Genomic DNA, 23,640 nt, shown 5'->3' with positions numbered 1-23,640 from the left:
CACGCAAGAAAAGGTAACACTGGGAAGGGCTTCTGATGAGTGTGATACTGAGATGGCATTGCTTCACTGGCCCTTAGCGTGCAGCCTGCCTGTTCTTTACAGTACAGTTCCAAAACAAATTAATCTTTCCAACTTCAGCAGAAGCTGCAAGAGTTGTGTCATGGTCCAATATTTAGCACTGCCCAAAACCATGTTGTTTTTCTAAATGAAAGGGTAATGAAGAAACAAACCCTCAAAAAGGAAGGAAATAAAGGCCCACTGTTCCCTAAATCCAGTACTGATCTCCATCACGGACACAAGAAAATATTCTTTGAAAGAACATTTATTTATTTCAAAACTCATGATCCATAGAAATACAATAAAATTAACATGTACACAAAACTTTAAAAAAAACTTTGGTTTGAAGAAATATTTAACATCTAAAACTTATGAGGTACAAAAGGCACAAGACCAGGCACCCAAGCATTCTGGATCACCCACAACATTGTTTGCACCATTACTAGAGAGAACGTTGAGGGTGGAAGACCAGTAAAACAATGAAGATGGCAGGGGTGAGGGAAGATGGAGACAAATGACAGCAACTAAGACAAGAGATGTGTACAAAGCCATTTACTTTCACTCACAGGTGTTACATTTGTCATTCTGTGACAAGTGCCAGGACTCTTGTGGGGGGGGGAAAAAGACAAATCATTTCTTAGAAATGAACTGGAAGAACAAACAGTAGAAAAGAAGACAAAGAGACAAAGGTCTGCAGCAGGCTGGATTTCAGTCCACTTCTGTTCTCCCACAAGGTCTTAAGAATTCATTTCCTCTTTCATGAAACCATTTGTTAGAAACTGCGGAATGAAGACATGGAATTGGTTACCACCATGCACCCAGTCTGTGTACAGCACTGAAACCCATTACTTCCATTGATGTTTTACACTTCTCCACCCACCCAGCAGGAAGCAGAAAGATTCACAGGGCCAGTATAGTTAGATTCTGGTGTCATTAAAGGTCATTGAAGAGAAGAGGCAGCTGAACAATGTAGCTGCTTAATGCTACATATTGATATGTGAGTTTTCATTACAGCCAAGTGACTCCAGTAGTTAAAGCAATAATACCCAGTTATTAAATGCTATTATAATGGTTCAGTATGTCACCATCTTTGTACACACCAAAGGTTTTGTTCCTAAAGCAGTTTTACTTACCCCATTTACACCCTACTAGCACTGGACAAGCTGCATGCCTTGTTCTATAATCACCTTCACCACTTCTGAATAGGTTGTACCAAAATACTGCTGTTCCCTGCAGAAAAGATACCAGATGTGGATTAGCCAGAACCCAGCCAACATGCTGAAGTTATTGACATGAGGAAGAGGGATAATGCCCAAGAACTCAATTGCAAGCTCTTATGAAACACTTCAGCATAGGTGACAAATAGCAGAACATGGAAAAGACAACTTACTCTCAACTCCAATTCAGTCGTGTTCAGAGAGTGAAAACAAGACTTATTTAGTAACAACTCTGCATTGAAACCATTTCTGCTATAAACACTAAGAATCAAGCAAGCTGCATGGCCACATTAAGTGACTTAAACAGAAACAAGACTAACAAGAAAAGACAGTAAATGGAGAGGGGAGATGAGAAGCAGCCATACCCAGAGTGACTTTACCTTCTTGGGCCATATTGCTGCCCCAAAATCTGGGAAAACTGTAGCTCCTCCAGCTTCCACATCACTCATCTGATAAAACAAAGTGAGAAAATAAAGTCAAACCGATATTTATTTACAACACCTTTTGTACATAGAGTCCCACAAGCTTAAGTGTCCCTTGTCCCAGCATAACCCACCCCTCTGTGACTCGCACTAACAAGGAAGAGACGGATTTCAACCAGCATGAACTGCTAAGCTGGTTATTGAAGGCTATTTCAGCTGAAGGCTTTTATTCATGAATAAGCTCAATGAAGTGCTGACCTACAAGTACATATTATACAAATTAGCCATAAAAAGAAACCAAACTGTGAACCTGCAGCATTAATAAGCCATCACTGCAGAACAAGGGAGAAGACCTCAGAGTAAAGTTAATTTCAAGAATTGCATTCAGGTTTCTGATTCAATTAGAAAAATAAGTTCCTGTTAATACCACATTTTCTCAAATTGAAACCATGTCCTTGGAACTCATTTTCATAACTTAGTTTAGCATCTTGGTCAACCACTTCAAAAACACAATACAAGCAGAAGACCTCACCTTTCTGCACAATTTTTTTGCTGCTCCCCAATATTTCTATTCTACTTCAAGTGCTTTAATACATACACCAACAAGGCTCTAAAGAAATGCTTACATCCTTATGCTTTGTCGTTCTATACTGGAATGAATTTATACCTATTGAATTTTTTAGCAATAATGGACTCACTCTGAGCTCTACAGACATGGCTCAAAGCCCCTGGAAACACTTCCATTAAACTAGGTAATATTTTCACTGATCTCCATAAGTTTTTAATCAGGAACTAATGGAAAGAAACAAATTAATCACATCCAGTTCCCACAGAATGTAAACAATCAAAAACAACCCCCACATTCTTCACTGCAACTTGGATTTCTGTTGAAAACAGATGTTATTACCACTCAGGTGTCCTCCTGCTTGGTACCTACAATGCAAGGGCACAAGATACCAAAGGAGTACAGTGTTTTGCCCCTTCCAGCTAGAAAGCTTGTGCACACAACTCCCCAAGTGTATACCTACATCTTAACAACAAACCACTCTTCAGTAGAAACAATGCATGTTTGATATGTTCTACACGGGACACACAAAGGGCGAAGTGCCTTTGACCACATACAACTAGCAGAGCATAAGCTTCGTATTAGTCACTGAGAATAAAGGTTTGTCCAGGAGTCTGAGAAGCAAGACTGAGAAACAAGAAACCTTGAGGTGCTTTGAATTGAAGCCTACTGGCAGTCTCAGACTTGCTGCCAAAGCTGAAAGAAGTTCTGGCTTGGTTCTGGGATGCAATTTGCACACAAAGCATTAGCTTAGCTATAACCATTCCCTCACTCTTTACATTTGAAGTTTCATCACTCAGAAGGCAGATATAGCAGACTGGGTGCTCGTAATTACCAATACAGTTAAGTATAGGTTGACCAAGTATTGCCAGAACAAAACTACAATAACAGTAGGCTACAAATAGCTGTGCAATTACGTTAATTGCCAATTAAGATTTGGCACACATGGTCTATAGCTGTATAAGGCATACAGCTAATGACTCTCTTCAGTTTTGTTTATAACCATTCCCCACTTGCATCAGGTTTGTGAACCATGTCTCTTCCACTTGCTGAAGTGACAGTTATACTGGAGCATTTCCAGCTCCTGTCAATCACCACACCATCAAGTGCTGTCAAAGCAGTGCAACAACATTCCTGCCTCACAGTAAGTGGTTGATAGTAAGTGCTCAACTGAGCATTGTGAGGAGTACCCCACATATACACATTTAAGAAGTAAGTCAAATTCCTCTCCCAGCAATGAAAGTAAGAAATTTCATAGCAGAGCAGCCAGAAAGGAAAAACTAGGCCCTATTTAATTTTTCTGTTCTGGGGTTAACAAACATCCCAATTCTACAGACTCAAACAGGACAGCACCTGATGCTGTTGAAGAGTTGGAGACTCTCCTTCCAAGCACCAACAAACCCCTACAAACAACCATGCCCGCTGCAAACAACACATCACTAAGATACACCCAATTCATAAAGGAGCATCATACTTACATAGTTTAAAAAAGTGGCCACACGATTTCCAGTCCCTAACCGCTTGAAAGCATCTGGCTCATCTTTCTATAAAATTAAATGAGAATAACTGCAAACTTCAAGCTCACAGACAGCAGACAAACAAAGGTACTTACATAGTTAAGAAACGTCGCTAGCCTATTTCCTTCCGATTTGAGTGTGCTGTCAAAGGGTCGCTGTAACAGACAACAACTTTAACCTCACATTCCGAATGGACTCACACTAGAGTTACATATGCAGCTCCGCATGAAGAGCCGCAGGGTCAGAGAGCTGGAATTAAAGAGGGGATTCACAGGGCAGCACTAAAGCCATCACAAATTGCAGCCACAGTGCATAAATGCATGCACATTGCACGTTGGTGCTATAAGGAGAAGTAGCACGCAAGTAATTCTCAGGGCATTAGAATAGAAGCAATGCTTTTAAGTGGTCTTTAAATAACCAATAGGCTGTTACTGTAGTGGACACTGATCTAAAGTCAACAATTGATGTTATGAAAAGTTCAGCTTGAACAGCATTTAGATAAGACATTAGAGTCTCAACGTGTGATTATCTCAAATGTCCCAAGAAAATTCATACATTTCTAATAGCAATCAATTAGAAAAGCAGTAATTATCTCAAATGGTCGTCTATCTAGAATTAAGGACCATATCAAGAAGATCAAGTGTTGTAAGTTTCATATGTCAAAGCATGAGATCATATGGGTGTCACTTTAGAAGCAGAAAAACACCCAGAAGCCCAGTACAGCTGAAGGGCACAGAGAAAAATGCAATTAGAAGTTTATTTGTATTGTTAATTGTCAACAAGTTTCAGCCATGTAACATTAAGATGAATTCTTCAATATAAAACTGATCTTCAACACAATAAATGCAGACCCACATTTGGAAAAGACAAACAGCAAGAAAAACTCTAAGATGTTGTAGTTCAATCTACGTGATTATTTCAACAAAACATTTTGTTTGAAATGGGTTTGCACTAAGAACTACATGCACAAAATTCCTGCATCAGTGCATGCAAATTCAAGATTTGCATAAGATTCTTCTGTAACGTTTGAGCACTCAACACAATCTGAAAGTTGAAATATGTAGGTATGAAAGCTTCCCAATCTGAGAGCTGTGAGGGAACAAAAAGCTGTGAGGCCGATCAGACAGTGAGAGAGCAATGTCTCTGGATTCCAGTACTGGAATCTGTGACGCACAGAGCCTGGCAGACCAGTCCAAGCCCACGGCAAACTCCCCGATGGCCTCGCTTTAACTGATGACTGCAGCCAAGGCTACATTCCAAATGGAGCTCTGCCCCAGCTGCCTAATCCAAAAGTAAAGACCATAATGACCAAATTGATATCTGAGGTCCTTGAGTTCAAAGGCTCTGAAGACAATTCAAGAGCATTGGCTTCACTCTGGAAACAAAGCACTCCTAAAGTTCACAGCAAAATTCTCTCAACAGGCCAAAGCTAAAGAATAGGAGCCTCCACAGTGTTGAGGATTAAGTTATTATTATTATTTAAGATTTATGAACAGCGTTAAGTGGGGCCCCTTCCATTCTGTACTCAGTTATTGGGTTACCCTCAGGCTGCAGCAATCCATTCTTTCTATCCGGTAAAAATACTATAATATTTTGAATTAATATGGATTCAAGTGAAGAGATGATTCTACCTGTAACCAAGGCACCACACAGATGGATTTTGTGTTTGTAACAGCAAGTCATCACAGCTCTTCAGTGTGATTCATGCTCCAAAACTGTCTTAAAATTGCAGTGAAGAGTTTGTCTTCTCCCCTCCCATACAGCTAACCTCAGCTCACACTGCCAGGTAGAGCCCTCTAGTGCCTGGTATAGATCCAACAAGTGCCAGTGGTAAGCTCCCCTGCTGTCATCACAGCACTGGCATCCTGGACAGAGGTCACAAAGCCCTGCTGATCCCCTGCAGCTGCAATCACAGCTTCAAAGGTTTTCATCAGAAGGGTTCCAACTCAAAGGCTTCCATAAATGCTGCTCTTTTGGAGGCTGCTCAACCAAAGTACCTTAAAATACCCAAAAAAGGACTCTGACAACCTTGCTAAATTTATTAACACAACGGTATACTGAATATCAATTTAATCTCCATCCAGGATGTGTTTCCTAATAGGTTAACAGAAGGATTACATATAAGAGCAGCATGGCTATCACTCAATATCTCCACGCTGTGCAAGGAACCAAAGGGTCAAAGATAAGCAGGCAGTCAGATTCATTCATTGGTCTCTTGAACTTCTAGCATCAGGGAAAGGAGTTTTCCAGAGGTCATAATCCATTCCATGCAACTGAGCTATACAGTAGAGTGTTTTAATAGAAAAGACATTTTAAGAAGGGTTTTAACAGTTCCCAAAATGATCTGTTCCCACCCTACATCCAAGGAGCAATTGGAAAAGAAACCTTACCCTAGAGAAATCAAAGTGTGGCTCATACTGCCCTCCCATTCCATAGTTAGCAACCTGCAGAATAGAAGAACAAAGTGAACTGCAAATGACTGCTGAATAAAATAACTCTTACAGATCCAAATCATCCTTTGAAAAAATGATGCTCTGTGGCAAGATTGTTATTTACATGCTTAACTCATTTTTCTTCAGATTGCCAGTAATGAGGTGTGCAGATAAGCATTAAGTGTTCCTTCCCTTTCAGTTTAAGGGTTTCACTGAGAATTTCTTAGTACTGATGTTGCTTAACAGCAGCTCTCTTTGCTTATCACCACAACAACCTCAATAAACATGAACCCGCAGCAACAGTTGCTATCATACTTACTCCCTACTCCTCCAAAGAAGCAGGATCTGAGCAAGGGTATTTCTGTAGTACACATCTGATCAAGGAGATGATACTGTTCATGACCTTCCTCACCCACTCACCAGGAACCCATGAGTTCAGTTAACAGAATGCCTAGGAAGGGCTGGTGAGGAGCACTGCTGATATTTGTTTCTGGATTCATACCACACCACCCCATCAAAGAGCTACTTGTCAGATCTCGTCCTGGTAAGATGACAGTGTACCAACCTGCAACAGCTCAGCTGTTTTCACTGTTAACCCCGTGATCTGCTGCATTCGTTGATTCACCTTCGCCACAACAGGATCATCATCTTCCTCCAACCATGAACTAGGGCAAGAGAAAGGGATGGGAAACACTGAAACATCATTATGAAATACAAAGCCCCAACCACCAGTTTCCCAAAAGAGAAGGATTTCTTCTGCCCTAAGTTACACAGATGAGCCATTTACCATGCATTTGTTGTGCAAGCTTTTGCTGCATACAAAGCATTTCTAGTTTTCACCTTGAGGTAGCACACGAGGGCTGCTAAGCACAGAAAACTTAAGGCTGAACTCTTTTCTAGGCTTACCTTTTTGATACCCTGTAGCTGGCCACTGTAAGGACACCGGTTTTGGGATCACGTACTGTGGCTCGTGCCAGCTGTGTCAAAAAAAAATCCCAAACAGGAAGAAACATCAACTACAGGTCAAAAAATAGACTTAGATCCTAAATAAAATCAGCAGCTGGTTCATCAAATTTCAGAGTATCACAGGATGAAAGTTAAACTCCAACCTAAATTTTGTTCCAGTTTCAGGGTAGAACAGTATACACAAATGCAATCTACCACCTGCAGCTGACTCTAGAAAAAGCAATTGACTGCAAAAGCCAGGATATCCATTAAATCCACAAGCAGTGCTAACTGAAGTACCTTTTAAAAAGCAACTTCTTAAGCAGCTGGACTCCATATTAACAAGATGGAACAACAAAGTTAACATATGAAGCTTATGTTCTTGGCAGAAAGTGTTGGATGCTCCATACATTTAATCAGCCCTCTCTTCATGTGGACTGGAAAAAACCTCATTCTTAGACTTAAAAAAACACAGATGAAAACATTTGCAAAATGAATTACAAATTACATGGCAGACAAATCCACTTGTCCTCAGGACAAGACTCAATATTACCACACTAAGATTTTCCCATTTGGAAAACGCCTGCAACATCTGCTCTCCGTGACAGATACTTCTAAACCAGCTTATCCACACATTTTGTACAGCAAGTAATGTAACACTTTTAGGCTACATCATATAGTTACATATAGGAGCAGTCTGGAACCTTGCAGAACTGACCAGATTCACAGTGGCAGCAAAGCAACAGCCTGCTGCTACCTTAACAGGCCACTTGGGTTTCATACTTGCAACTGAGAACAAGAACTGGGACACTGTGAGGTCAGACCACACTTAAATTTAACTCCTGAAAACCACAGACACTTAAAATCATGCCTTCTTCCTTCCGCTTAATTATAGGCCCCAGAAAGCCTTTTTATTTGCACTTTCTTCACAGTAGGCAGCTATTTCCTTCATTTCTCCTCAAATAAGCCTCCAGCCAGTTTTACAATCCTTGCCTCGTCCCTCTACAAGAGCTTCTGGCACATCTACGCATCTCATTCTGACTCAGTTATTCTGCTCCAGATTTCTCCTGCATAAATCATATCAGAATAAACAGGCTGACAATGCTGTTCTCCACTGTGCAATGAAGCATAGCTTTGGGGATGCAATTCAGCTTTCCAAACTTTTTATTATGCTGCTGCTTCAGCTTGTACATGCCTGCTTGATTTCTGCCCTTTGCATTTAGATCTAGTGGCATATCTTTGCCTTTTCAGGCTCCCACACCAACAAAGTCGAGAGTCTTGGTGACCATTTCCAGCACTGAACAGCTGACAACAGTCAGCTCTGATGTATTGCCTGTCAAGTTGGAACTACTTCTTGGATCTGGAATAAAAGCAATAGCATTTTGCAAAAATAATAATGAGAACCAACTTGAGTATCACATACAGATGTTGTTTCTCTACAAAATAAGAAATACTGGCAAGCATAAACTGTAGATAATACCAAGTGTTTGGACCCAGATGTAGAAGTTTCTTGAAAATGCAAGAAAATATTCATCCTTCCAGGCCCAAAACTAACACAGTGCTTTAGAGTTTGTCTCAGAGCTTCCATGATTACTAACTGAAATTAAGCTACATTCACCATCACCTCACCATAGGATTTGAATTTTGCAGTATTTCAGTAGTACTGCAGAACTCAAAGCTATTCTTCCTACAGAACAGTTCAGATTTGAGTAATAAGTTAAAAGGAACCACTTTCTTATAATTAAAGTCCAAATCTTAAGACGATAGGATCAGCTTCCAACAGGAGGTAGATACTAATGTTACAGCTGCATGGGTGATACAAAGAATTTCTTTGACATTACTGACATTAGCAAAACCTAGCAAGCCTTAATATTTTCCATCATTAAAGCTTTGAACAAAAGCTGTAAAACGAACAAAAAACTAATAGCTGCCTTACTTAGAAGGTGCTTGAATCATTAAACTTCATAAAATCAGTCCTTCAATGTTCCTATTTTATCTGAAGCTCTTAAAGTTTTACAGTATGACATAATAGGAAAAGTCTGTTTATAGAGCTGAGTCCTCTTGGAGGAGGAAGGGTGCTGCCAGCACTCCCACAGCTGGCCACTACTCACAAGCCCAGAATAACAAGTAATTCTGGGTGTCCGAAGAAGCATCAGTTCCTCAAACCATGTCAACATCAGTTTATGTTTACACTTAGAAATGCATGAAGGCAATCCTTGACTGGAATTCTATCACCACAGTTGTTAGTAGCAGCTACAGAAGTGCTAGAATGAGCTATTCCTATATGCAGTTCTACTCTCATGTGAGACCTTACAACACATAAGATGGAGCATCTACTGCTGATCTCATATTGACAGAAAGGAAACAGGTTGTTAAATCCACCTCTAGGAAAGTCAAAGAAAATCATTAGCTATGTGGGGTTACTATTTTATCATGTATACTCACATCATTGGTTAAAGGTACTGCCGTTCAGTTCAGCCTCAGTTCAAGAAGCTGACTGAAGGTACATTGGACATCTACCACTGTATGCCAGGCAGCCACCTACCTTTCCATGTCCAGCCCTTATTTACTGAGGAATTTCACACAGCTCAGTGCAACACTGCATGAACACCTTCAGGAGCCTTGGCTTTAGGGTCCCACATCACCAGGCAGTTCTGAAGTTGTTCCCTTTAATTTCACAGTGTATTATCTGTGAGTATGAAATTGTTCTCTCAAATCCTTTGCCTGGCCTTTGCTCAAAGATGAAAGCATTCAATTAGCAGTCAATGAGATGAAGGAAAACTTACCCTTGGTTTTGCCAGTTGTTTAATTTTCTCGATTTCCTCATCAGACATGACATCATAATAGCGTACAATATGAGGACTATCCCATTCATCTTCTTCTTTAAAGGGAGCTATGATCAGATGAGGGTTTCTGTTTCCATTGTGGTACCTACAGAACAGCCTTTTCTGCCTCCGAGGAGTCTGAAACAAGACACCAGGTAAAATGCATTATTAGCTCAACCACTATTCATAGACGTAAAAAAAAATAGGCATAAAAAGTGTGCCTTATTTCACAAGCACCAGCAAAAGCTGTCAGCACACAGCTAGTGTCAGAGGTAGGCAGCAACAATACTGCTATTTATTGTGAATAAAAACATGCTACTCAAGATGCCACTGAAACAATCAGCAACGCTAATCTCAGTTAAACCCTAGGAAGGCAATAAAATTCAGATTCAATAAATATACAAAATTAGGCTCTTAAAAAATGTCTGATTCTTATAATTTCAGCTACGCAGTGCAATAAATGGATTTCTTCCTGCACTTTGAAGTACCAGAGGTTGGCAGGTCGGTATGGTCACCCCAGAAGGACCCACCAAGATGCACAAAAGGGGATTCCATAACAGTGGCAAAGCATAAGAAGTTCTCAGTGGAAAAAGCCTCCTATTGTAGCAATAGAGCCAGCAACTAAAATGACTGAATAGACAAACCATCAAGAGACTCAATTCTCAACCTTTAAGTTGAGAGCTGTTCTGTACAGGATTAACAGATCAAGACAGAGGCTGAGACATAAGTGCAAGTCTCAGACTGGTCAATTGCATTTATTTTTTCTTGCACAGCTTAACAAATCAGCAAAGTCAATCGTCCTTACACAAAGGCTGTACAGCTCTACATTTCTCTTACCATTTTCACCCCTTCACCTCTGCAGAGGGCCTCATAGATATCACGCTCTGGCAAGTAGTCAAGAGGTCTCTCATAGGCACTACTTTGCACCACTGGCTCTGTAGCTGCCACAGTCTTGTTTGATGACTTCTCTCTCTCCTTCTCCAGCAGCTTCTCAAAGTACCGCAGATTACTGCCTGCTCTCTCATGAGTACTGTCTTCAGTGGGGAAAAACAGACAGAACTAGTAACTCATACATTCTCAGAAATTGTTAATAAAAGAATTTGAGATTAAAGCCTCCTAAAGCACCATCAAACAACCAAATGCTCCTGTGTGTCTTTGCAAAGGGAAGCTGGGCATTCTTCTGTAGTAATTTCTGAAAGGATCTCTTACAAAACGTTCAATTCTGAGTGGAAAAAGGTTTTAGTCAACACAATTTTCCTGTACTTTAAATACTGTCTGTCTAATTCCACCCAGGAGAAGGAGACCATGAGAGATCAAGCCAGGCTGCTTGCAGCACCCTGTATCATCACACCTCTCATCTGCACTGCACAAGTAGGCTTTAGACCAGTACTACAGTAGAGCCCAGCCACAAACCTCAGTCTCAAACACTTCCTGTAAAGTCTGGAAGCTCAGAAGTTAAGCATTGCCATTTACCAGCTTGCCTATACCAGAGGTATACAGGAACACATTAGACCTATCATTAGTGATTACTGCTGTTGATATGAACCAGTAAATACCATCAATAGATGGCTTTAAACATCTATTATAGTTACCCTAGAGAAGGAACAAGTCACAGTTCACCACTAAGTGTTTCTGGACATAGCGCTTACAACACCTTTTTGCTTTTGACCTTCCAACCTCATTGTCTCTCTCATTTAACTGACCAAGATGGTCACTGAAGTAACCACCCCTTAAAGCACAAGCTGATATTGGCTAGATAAAGGTTAGCCCAGAACAGAGGAAGCTCCCACAAGGGACTGTCAAGTCTGTTCCACTGTCTGATGCTGATAAGGCTTTGCATTGTGCTACCAGTGCTATGCATAAGTGCAGAGGGAATTAGATTCAATACAGTCATTCTTGTAAACTTTAATCTAGGAATTTCAATGTCTGCAGAAGTTACTCATCTTTCCCATTCTCCTCCCTGCTAATAAAACAGCTTCACTCACTCTCAGGATGCAGCCAGCATCTAGATTAAGAACCACAGCTGATTTAAAAACCATACAAATATTTCAGCCAGAAGGTGTTAATTAAAGATAATAAACCTTCCCAACACAAGCAAAGCTGTATTTAAATGAATGCCTACTTGCTTACTCAAAAGAAACCTAGAAACAAACCACAGATAAAACCAAGCCTCAGGAAATTCCATCTATAGTCTGACTGTTCAGAAAAATATACTAAGATCTCAGGCAAAGAAGCGATCTAACATCAAAGAGCATCTGCACAGAAAAAAAAAGAAAAGAAACATTAAAAAGTCAGTAGGATTTGACAGAAGAGGTAGTACCCTGCCTGAGCCCATGGCAGCCTTGTTATCCACTGGAATCCTTAAGTCCAGGCATTAACCAGTACCAGACATCACAGTTCAACAGAAGATACAGTGGTCAGACAGACACTTGGGTTTCAGGTAATAACAGCATGGCCTACAGAACAGCTTGCTGAAGATGTTTCATGCACAAGTAGGTTTTTCTCCATAACCTATATTTGTTTATATACCTGGCAGAAAATCCTTCCAGTCAGCTCACCCATAAGTATGGGCCATGACTGTTCTTGGCTGTTACTGACAAAGCACTTACCAAGGGATATCAGGCGTCTTGTAAGCTCCATGGCTCTGTGCAAGTCCCCAAACTGGAAGACAGCATAGCTGAGATAATCTAGGATCTCCACTTTGCTGACTGTAGTATCCTCACCCTCATCATGCTGTTTTAAGGCTTGCTCCATCCAGAGTACTGTGTGATAGTAGTCACCATCATTGTAAGCAGTCTTGCCCATACCAAAGCAGTCACTCACTGTCAAAGACGATCTATATTTTGTTCCTAGTAACAATAAGAAGATCTTTAAGCAACCCGCACAGAAGATTCCTTGCCCTCATATGTGGACGCACATTGAGAAATCAGTAAATATCAGAAATATCTTCTGCTGTAGATAAAGGCAAAAGGGACTAATGTCAAGCCTGCTAAGCTAAGTTAACACTGTTAAATCATCAGAGATGTCTGGCTATACGCCACACTGCATTGTTTGCTCTTGAGGTATATATTTGTGCATAAGCAAGCTGATTGTTATTTAGGCAAACTAGGTTCAATTGTGAACAGGTTTCCGGTTGCTCCAGATCAGGGGCACAGATATGGCTTCATTTTAAGTTCACTGTCAGTGACCTACATTTAACTAAAGCCATTTTGTAATCATAACTTCCCACATTCTGATGAGGTCTAGGCAATTTGTAAGCAGTGTTATTGAAACAGGTTACAGTTGCTAGCGCATCTCTTACAAACAGCTATCAGGACTCCTGAGAGAACAATGACACATCATAATGTATTTATCTAGTCTTGAAAGTAACTTTGTGGTAAATATTGTTATAGTCTTCATTTCATAGATAAAGAGGGCAAGAAGAGAACCATGCTTTGCAAGAAGCCATGAGAGCAGTGAATTAGGGAGCATCTCCTTTGCTCAGCTCATAAGCTCCCAGGGAACAACCATTCCATTTGCCTACATAGCTACCAGTATGAGTGGCTTTGTAGCTTTGGTACTGAGACTACAAAAAAAGCCAAAACAGATTTCCCCTTAAAGTAATAGAAATAAAAACTGTGCTACTCGAGCTGGTCACTGCAGATCACAGCTCCCTGGCTTGGCTGGAAAAACAACCTCAAGGCTATTCTCAAAACATGAAAGCAAATGCAACCTCTATTGCTTGAGCTACACAACTTCAGAACCATAGTCCTTCATTCCCACTCAAAACGGACTTGTGGAGAGTTTGAGGGTGTTGCTGTTTGCATCCCTTTGAATCAGAGGACACCATCATGCACTTGCCTGGTAAGTTCCCTCGAGAGAGTGTCTCAGGATCCAGTTTGTAGGTGTCCTGCAGGCGCATCAGAGCCTTGGCAGCTCCTGTCTCATCTTCTTCAGTTGGAAAAAACTGACGCTGAATGGTGAGATTTGTGATAAATCCTTCACAACAAAAGGAAAAGATGCAACTTTAACTGTTTGAATAAGTTCAATCAACCAGATTAAAACAGGACGCATCTGCTTTGTTTCTAAATTCTAAGATTCAAATTAACTAGATTTAAAGCCTCTCATTAGGTTCTTCATTTATACAAGCACTGCTTTCTGTTCCACTATAAGACAGTTAGCAGGCAAATGACAAGAGAAATAACCATCAACAATTTCATTTGCACCACATAATTACTGACATACAATGACAAAAAGTCCTTTACCAATTCAGTACAGATCTCATTTTGATTCTTATCTGCTGATCAAGATGGTCAAATGTGACCACTTACAGAGGCAGCGTATTGGGAAGAAGAATGAGTAAGCTGCTACACAGAGGAATATATAATTCAAGAAAAGATATAAAACAGCTGATAACTGCTGGCCACTTTAGGACATCCTATTCTCCTCTTTGCTGCAAACTACACAAGCAAACCAGATGTAACATGCTTATGACAAGTAACAGCTTGAGTCTTTAAGCAGCAGGTTTCACCCACTTGGGTAAGCAATAAGAAAGAGCCCAGTCATTAGTTTACGTTTCAAACCAAATTAGCAACAGTATTTAAGCCACAGCTGAGTCTGCAGCTTCCAGAACATGAGGGGAAGCAACGGTGCTGCTAGGGGACTTCCCACCAACACCTTCCCTGCAGCTCTTTACCATTTGTTGTATCCTGAAGAACCAGGTTTTCTAATTCCAGCCAATCAGTATTTAAACGCTTCACCAGCTTATATGCATTCACAGGGTGTGCCAGGTACCCTTCCGGATCCGAAGTGGATTTGCTTGTCAGCACATCCATTTTTTCAGCCCAGCTGGAAAGAGAGAATTGTATGCCTCAGCCTGAGAGCAATTTCTGAATGCGTGTCTTCCTTCTGAAGTCATCCTAATTACATAGCTAGAACCAACTGACTGCTGCTTTTGCTATCGTAACCAGATGTAAGGCTTTTAACTTCACAAGGATGAAGTGAGGCTCATTGATTACTTTTAATCACAACATTCTCCTTTTCAAAGAGATTTATTTCCCTGCCTATTAATTTAGATCTCAGCAGGCATTCATCTCCCCTGCAATGAGTCTTAGCCATCAGTTCTCAGCATATTGCACTTCAGAACAAAAAGCATCGTTTATCTATCTCAGAAATGTGTGCAAATTCCTATTATTCCTTATGACAAGCATTCAGCCAGCCTCTCTCCAGTACTCAGTAAGAACAACTTTGCTGAGATAAGCCAATAACTGAATGCTAGAAATCCCCTTTGAGTCTAACCCCAAACTCACTAAGCCACGAGTGAACCACGGCTGTAAGCAGTTTAATACAGCCACTGGCACATACTGCCTTATTCTGTGTATCGTGATGCTGCAACAAAGCAAGAGCCCTCTGCAGAGATATCAGATTAATGCCACAATAAGACACCACTTCAAAAAACATATCAGCTTTTACTGCATCCAGTATTTATTTTGCAGAGTAGTGATAAGGTGAAGTTTTACTCTGTTCACAACAGTATATTGAATCAAACATCTCTATACATAGAAAGCAATTGTGTCAAATGCCACCATATTCAAATGATGAAATTCAGCATCCCTGTTACACAGTATATCTCTCAGATTAGAGCTCAAGCATTGTGACAGTTGAAATATACTCTTGCTTACCAATACAGAATAAAAGTCAACTGCAAATTTCACACATTCAAAGAGAAAGCTGACATATGCAAATGGTTTCTGTTGCTTTGAAGAAAGGATGCATAGCTTGAACTTGCATTCCCTTTAAACATACTTGAAAAGGAGACAGTTTTTCTTCAAAAGGGCAACTTTTCAAGAAATAAATATTTGTGTGTACAGAAGTGACAAGGAATTTGGATCATGTCACGGTTTCATAACCCTAACCCCACCCAACAACCCCAAAGGGAGACCAAGCTGCCAGTTACCATCTGGAGTTCAGAAAGTCCTTGGAAAGCATAGCTCCAGTTACAGGCACACAGCTCCTACCAACCCAGACCTCAGACCATTCTGGTGTCATGCCCTGTTAGGTATAACTTTTAGCTAGGTAAGTATTAACAGCCTTCCTAAGGAGGACTGCATTGTCAGCAAGAGCCTTAACTGATCTGAGGCACCAGGATAACGTGAGCTGTGCACTGCTTGCAACAGGTAGCCCAGAGCAACAGCACCCACAGGCATTTAACCCATGCAGATAAGGCTCCTCTTTGCTGCCTTCTACATGGCAGCACTACTTATACTCTCATTATATTTATTGGGGAAACGCTTACCAGAACAGGAAGGAGTGCTGTAACTGAACACAACAGGTTATGCACTTTGTTGCCCTTTGTCCTTATGCAAATCTCTTCCCTACCTTTTAATCTGAGACAGTTTGGTCTCTTCTGCTCGGATGTATTCTTTTAAAGACTGTACCAAGTCCTTCTCTGCATAAATCAGATCTGTCATTTGACCTGAAAACAGAATACAAGCAAGTGTTAATCACAGTTATGAGAAGTGCCCCAGCAGCACCAAAGACCTCAGTTGCTGCAGCCCATTTAAGAACAGACAAATCAAAGGTGCGCACTTAGAGCTGGGAAGACCTACTACACATACAGGTCTGACATTTCAAAAGCCTCATGAAGCATTTAAATTTCAACTTCATTTGTTCATGTAGCTTTGTGCCTTCTTTTAAGCCATCTCCAAATTGCTTTGCTATCATAATTATATGCCAGACAATCAAAATAAAGGTTTGACATTAATGAAGCTACTGAGTCAAAGCAACAAGAGATCCAGATGCCATAACATCTGTTCAGCATATGGACAGAAATGAGGTCACACCAGCCAGCTACTACTCTACCATCCAACTGACTTAAAATTACAGCTTTTCAATAGTGGTATCTGTGGAAACACAACCTACCATTAAGGAGGAACTTCAGACTGACGTTTACAGACTGACAGTCTCTCCTCATCACCATTGAAGAGAACTGCTAGCATATCCATTTGAAGGTTTGTGACAAGCTTTGCTTTTTAAAGAGCAGCAGACCCAATGGATATACACAGCAACAGCTTTAGTTTCAGCATTCCAAAGTCATTATTAGTGAGGCATAATTAAGCAGAAAGGTAACAGGATGTTCTTTTCCCATAGACAAGCAAGATCCAGACATAGGCAAATCCAAAGAGAAGATGGTCCTTCACAGTAACCCTTGCAGCCACATAGGTAAGCACTATTCAGTCAACACTGGAGCACAAGAAATATGTGCTCTCAACTCCGCTGCTTTGCTCTGGCTGATAAATTCCATATGGGATGGAGCTTTATCATTCAGAAGCACTGTTTCACTGAGCTCAAAAGTTGAGCATACCTTATCTTTATGGGGGGATTCCACAGGGAAATATTAGACCAAGTCACAGCAGAACTCAGTTTGTGCTTACTTCTAGGATTGACTACAAAAGTCATACACTGATCACAGCTGCTAGGACTCAAGAACAAGAATCTCATAAAATCAAACTATTTTCAAGGCCTGTAGCAACATGAATTAATTGGGATTTATTGAAGTCTTACAAAAGCAGATAGGGTGGAGGAGATATTTTTCCTTCCTATTCCTAAACCCAGCTTAGTTAGAAGACAGAATGTTACATTTTGCAAAAGAATATTTCATGTATTTATCATGGGAGTCCTCTGCATGAAATCAGCACCTCAGGATGAAGCTTTTTATCATAAGCTTTGTGCTGCATTCAGAACACCAGATGCACAGCTCTTAATAAAACACAGACTGTCATCTTTTACTCAGAGTCCTCAGAGAAACTTGTACCAAGTTAGTCATAATGTGCTGAGCTCACCAAATGTGAACAACATCCAGAGATACAAAACCTGCAATGCAGGACAGCACCAAGGATATTGGTGTTGCTCTCCCTGATGAAGCATTTGATAGAGCCATACAAGGACAGTCATATGATTCATCTGTAAGTTTTAACAGTTTTGGCAGTCACTTTAGCTGCATCATAACACTGTTCATTGGTTGGTTCCATACCTATTGAAGTGAAGAACTCTGCCTCTGCATGCCAGATCAAGAAAGCACTGGTAAAGAACACCAACCACAGCCAGGGCTTCATCTTCTAGAAAGCTCAGACCTGGAAAATAGGAGTTTTAACATCTTCCAGCAGCAATAAAGTCTCAATAAAACAGTCAGACACACAGACATGGGAAACAGTTATATAATACTGTCAAGAAATACAATTAGTGAGAAAGCCAAATAAATAACACATTTTGTAGGGTAAAAGTGGCAGCAAACACTGGAAAAGTTTAAAGTGAAAGTTTCCAGCTCTACTCGTTCAAAATACATCATCCCAATAGTATGACCTCTGGACACAGCCCTTATGGCTTTTGGATTTCAAGGCCGCTGCTCAGCGAGTGGAACAGCCACCAGAGGAGCTCACCCAGCATCCCTACACTGCAACAAAAGGAAGGAGATAGAAGGAGGTGGCAGGTGGATGGTGCCTTCCCTTCCTCCATTATTCAAGAATGCAGTATGATAGGAGTCCCATCCCTTAATCCAAGATCCTTGGTACATAGATGCAAACTACAAGCACACCAATACCACCACCATCACTGAGAACAACAGACATACACTATTCTATTACCACACTGCAAGATATTTCCTACATTTTCCTTTTGATTGCCTTAAGAGGCTGTACGAGGAGTCAGAAACAATTACTACAACAGTTTGCAAGCATGAGTAAGCAGTAGAACACTTTCTCAGATGGAATACAGAAGACTTCTTATGGTGCTGTTTCTCACCCCCCCTGCAAACCACGTATTCCCAAACAATTTGTTTAAGCTCATTCAGAACTCATACATGGGTAACGTGAGAATCAAGCAAAGCTGAATGAACAGTACCACGCAGAGGTCTGCCAACACTAAAAGCCACTATAAGTGATATAGCAGAAAGCACAGGGACTGGAGAGCACTTGGGAAGCACATCAGTTTGGATATATTGAGCCAGAACTGTCCATCTGCATGGGCTGTTCTTGTCTCACAGAGTGGTTTTTTGGACACGCTACACAAAGCCTGGCAAAACAATTACAAGGGAGTTTTCCAGTTTAAACAACACAACTTTGCTTTCTCCCTGCACCTCCCCACCATGTTCGCTCATGGCTCAGGATATCTGCCAAGAAGAACACTTACTACAGCTAGCAGCTTGTCTTTACAGCATATCTTTAACAGCTTTGCCATCCCACTCAGATTTTCTAGAGTCAATAAACAGAAACCCTCAGTAAACACAAACCAGCTCTTGCTCGAAGCAGCAGACACCTGGCTGTAGGACTTCCAAACTGTTTGTATACATTCTTTTCATAGCTGTTACTCAGAAAACCAGCAAGAAATAATGAATTACAGGAGACTAAGAGTGATGTCGTAACAGTTTTGGAAAGCACAAGTGCACGTGCATACACACACGTGTATGGCTCCCCTCCTCCCCCCAACACACTACAGCCAGGCCATCTGCTAACACAGAACAGCACCAGAAGGGGCATTAGCACCTCCCACCATGACCAAGACACCAGTAAAGCCAGTCTACTTTCTTTGGACCATGGAAGAACTTAGTTGCACAGGAATGCCTTAACTCTATAGATAAGAGAGCTGCAGGACAAGTATTTCCTGCACTTCTGGCTTTTTTCAGCAGCATCTTCAGCATGGTATGTCTATTATCCAGGCAGGTGAATTCAGGATTTCCTTTTATTCCAATGAGAGCAGCTACATTGCTCTGCAGCAGGATCAGGAGACTTGAACAGATTCTCCAGGCTCAGTTCAGCCTAAGTTAAACAACACACAGGGCTCATGCAGGACCTGAGAGCAGGCAGCATATGCTGTGTTAAGAGCACAGATACCTTAATGTGTTCTGCTCCCTGGAGGTGAGCACTACCCAGCCTCTGGGACTGCAACAAGAAGCAACTCCAGGGACACTTAGAGCTCAACAGCTCCACGTACAGCAACATCTTGTGCTTTGCTCCTTTCCTCCCCCTAAAAGTACCCAGCCAGCAGCACAAAAAGCCAACCAAATGGATACTGTATAAACACTTTTCGGGAGTTTAAGCCCTCAATGAATCATTGCTCCCACTGGAAAGAGCACCGTCAGGCTGCAATGAGCACTGGCCACAGGAAAAAGTTCTTCTAGACCAAATAGACCAGGATGGAATTTTTCTTCTCAAGTTAGACTGAGTTCTTTATTAAACACACTAAAAATTCTCAAGAAGATATAAGGACACAGACCCAATCTATACAAGTTAATTGCACACCTACTAGGATTATCAGCTTTCCACCCACTAATCAGGGTTACAGACTGACTCTTCTTCGGTGCCTGCCTGCGCTATTAAAGAGACCTGGAAAACCACTGCTAAAATAGTCCTTCCCCACTGCATCTAAATTTAACACATCATGGAGCAGCATAACAAGCAAGTCACTATTTCAAAGCCACCTCAGGCCACAGATGGGTTCTCAGTGCATTTACAGCTGAGGTCCACATGCCAGGGTCTGAAGAACAGCCCATCTTCAAACAGCAATTTGAGGCTGGACTCCTGGATGAGCCAACATTCTCCAAATGCCAGTGCTTTACACCCAGCATCTGTTACCTGCAGACACAGCAAGAAGTGCTCCATCCCCTTGACTCCTTACAAGGCAAGTGGCTTCAGAAGTTGTCAACAACTTGCCATTAGTCCTAAAGGCTACACACAAGGCTAATTATATTTAAACACAACAGTACAAACAAAAACCTGCTGGATTGTTTTCATACTTAGAGCCAGAGGATGGACTGAATTGTAAATGCATTCAGGATCATTGTAAAGATCTTCTCTTAATACAGCTAGAAGAAAAGCAGCCATAAAATCATCCAGCTCAAGGCAGCAAGTCTCACAGCCAGCAGATCCTTGGCACATGATGCAGCTCTAAAACTAATTAAAATGATTAAATAGTGAAGAAACATTAATTTTATCCTAATAGAGCAAACCTTCACTGCTAGCAGAAATTGAGACATTATTCAGGGTCATAACCCATTATCCATATGTAGTCAGGTGCTCCAACATCCAGCTTCTCCCCTGACCAGAGAACGTATAAAATCTAGGGTTGATCAGCATCCCACCCTGATGCAGTTTGAACCTCACACCTGGATTACTGACACCATCAGTGCAGCATGCAGTTACCCTCCTAGAACAGACAGCTCCTGCTCACAGCGAGAAAGAGAAAAGGCAATGCTTCCTTCCAGCATTACATGACTCCTTACAAACAAGTTCTTTTCTCCCTTAAGGATCACCTAATAATTGCTTTCCAGTTCCCTCCTCCAGTATACTTGGAGTTTTCAGCTCAAAGCAGCTTATGCCTACATCACCACCTTTCTTGCCAAAGGGCTTAATGTGCATCTGAAAACAATTACAATTGCTTAACAAATAATACAACATCATTTCCTCATACGTTTCATGGCAAGCCAAAAGGAAAAGAGGAAAAGCTGTTCACTTGCACGCACTGACAAGGACATGGTATGTCTGTGCAAAACTGCACGCTTTGTTGCTTTTAAGTGTAAAATGTTATGCTTGCTGATACTCCCCTCAGAAAGCATAAGCATCTGGATCAATGCATGCAAGCTCATCATACAGCTGAAGCCAAAGTCCACACTGTTGGTAAAGATACAAGCAATACAGCAGGCTCTTCTCCCACTGCAATATGCTTTCCAGCATTATGATCCAGACTGCATTTTCCTGTGCAAAGCCCATAGCTTTGGTATATCATGATGCTTTAGACTGCCTTCCATATGTTCATGTTACATGAGGAGATTTTCCATTCAGAAAGACTTGTTTAATGACACATCAGTGGTCAGCAAGGTACTCCTTTCAACTGGAAACAGCAACTGAGTCAAAGCTCAGACGTGGGACAGGATCTCAGATCACCCTGGAACACATCTCCTGACATACCCAGCATTCTTCATACAGAGAGCCATACATAAAAACCAGGCCCAGCCAGAGGAAAGATATCTATGTTTACTGCTCACTTCTTTGGAGGCTCGCCAGCATGCACAGCACTGGTATTATAAACAGACTTGATTCCTGACTTAAATCTAGACAGAACTTCTCACATCGAGCAGTAAATCATGCTCCCCCTGCTGTTACAGCCTGAAATGCGCCACCAGGTTTCACTGCTGTACTTCCTGAACTGAAACGTATATCTCAGTAAGTTACAGCATAAGCAGAATTCTTTCCCTTAGAGTCACAGCAACGGCAATTTACAGTTCTCGGGTGGCATTCTGTCTGAGAAATCACAGCAGCAGTTATTGGATTTGTATATATTATATATATACAACATACCTGTATTCCCAAAGTCCTCGATGCCAGTAGGCTGCAGCACCCGCCTGGAGAAGATGGCTGTGTGACCTTCCAGAGCCGCTTCACCCTCACAAAGCACTGCAAAGTCAAAGGAGAGGAGGTTTGATTACACGTTTATCTTCTAGGAAAGCCAGTCGGGGGAGATGCTGCCCGAGAGCAGCCGGCACAGAGCTATAGAATCCCTGTAGCACTGCCCGCAGGTCACGGAAAAGCTCTCTGTGCATCACACCCCAGCACCCCCCCCATGTGCATAGTGACAGTCCGAGCGGTGATCTAGTGACTCGGCACACAGCTGTGCCTGCGGGCTGAAGGGAAAGGATTTCTATTCGACAATGAATCTCAGCTGAAAGCGAAAGGAGCTGCGAGCGGAAGAAGCGCGTCCCGGAACCATCGCAGAGCTGCAGCTCCGAGCGGCAGCCGGCATGGGGAGCAACATGGGCCGCCCCGGGCAGTAACACGGGACGGCCGCCCTGCAGCTCTCGCACCGCTGCCGCCCGCAGGGCACCGCCTCCAAAGCCGCCGCTAATAACCAGGTGCCGCAGCCCGCAACGCCGCCTGCTTACAGACAGCCGTTCTGGCTCTTTCCAGCCCCGCCGAGACGCGCCGAGTCGGGCCGGAGGCAGAAGGAGCGCTGCGACAGCCGCCCGGTCACCGGCAGCCTCCGGGGACCCGAGAAGCGGACACACCCGACCCTAAGCACCGCCCGCAGCCCATCACCCCGGTCTTACCGCAGCCCCTCTGGGCACTCTACCGGCCCGCACGATCCCGTTCCCCGCTGCCCCGCCCCGTCCCCAGCCCCGCTGCTCTTGAGCCGCCGCCGCGCTCCGAGCCGCGCCCCCCGCCCCGCCCGCGCCGTAATGCCGCGAGTGGAGGCGCCGGGCCGCCCCGCGCCGCTCAGCCCTACGGGGGTGGTGGGGCCGAAGGCAGCGTGGGAGCTGTGGGACAATTCCTACCCCTGGGAGGCGGCCGCCAATTAAAAGCGTTCATTACCAGTCTTCACAATGAACAGTGATCGCTGCCGATCATCATTACAGTCAACCAAAATAATTCCTAAATAATAACTACAATTGGAAACTCAACCAGAGCTTAAGGAACACCACAAACAACATCCCGCTTTCCAGATTGACTCCTCCGTCACCGCTCCGCTCACTGAGCAGAAACGCAATGAAACAAGGCTGAAGAAGCAAGGTTTGGGGAGATAACTCCTGCCAGAATCCAGAAAGAAAGGGAGGAATCAGGGGAACAAACAGCATATGGAGATTATTTCACTGGAGCTTTTAGCAGCTACTCAAATCACAAGCCGTAACAAAAAG

The 23,640-nt window shown here is 42.3% G+C and overlaps 1 protein-coding gene across 9 annotated transcripts; it reads right to left on the bottom strand.

The window, feature by feature from the left end:
* Positions 1 to 304: 304 nt before the first annotated feature.
* Positions 305 to 23,109, bottom strand: P4HA2 (prolyl 4-hydroxylase subunit alpha 2). Of its 9 annotated transcripts, XM_015875586.2 has the most exons (17): positions 23,056 to 23,109; positions 22,310 to 22,405; positions 17,992 to 18,091; positions 16,338 to 16,434; positions 14,656 to 14,807; positions 13,821 to 13,958; positions 12,590 to 12,829; positions 10,818 to 11,014; positions 9,942 to 10,118; positions 7,117 to 7,187; positions 6,776 to 6,875; positions 6,169 to 6,222; positions 3,874 to 3,933; positions 3,740 to 3,805; positions 1,655 to 1,723; positions 1,191 to 1,287; positions 595 to 836 (listed from the first exon to the last, which is right to left on the bottom strand). In XM_015875586.2, exons 3-17 carry the CDS (start codon positions 18,071 to 18,073, stop codon positions 766 to 768), a joined length of 1,671 nt encoding a protein of 556 aa, XP_015731072.1. In that variant the 5' UTR covers positions 18,074 to 18,091; positions 22,310 to 22,405; positions 23,056 to 23,109; the 3' UTR covers positions 595 to 765. The 9 variants fall into 9 exon arrangements, with proteins under 9 accessions (XP_085374829.1, XP_015731068.1, XP_015731069.1 ...); XM_085518703.1 differs by lacking the exon at positions 3,740 to 3,805 and having other exon boundaries at positions 305 to 836; positions 22,891 to 23,109; XM_015875582.3 differs by lacking the exon at positions 3,874 to 3,933 and having other exon boundaries at positions 305 to 836; positions 22,891 to 23,109.
* Between the last annotated feature and the right edge of the window lie 531 nt (positions 23,110 to 23,640).

Source organism: Coturnix japonica, chromosome 18 (genome assembly GCF_054131305.1).
Source record: "Coturnix japonica strain WE chromosome 18, WE-NBRP24, whole genome shotgun sequence".
Classification (NCBI taxonomy): domain Eukaryota; kingdom Metazoa; phylum Chordata; class Aves; order Galliformes; family Phasianidae; genus Coturnix; species Coturnix japonica.
This window is presented reverse-complemented; position numbering and strand designations above follow the sequence as displayed.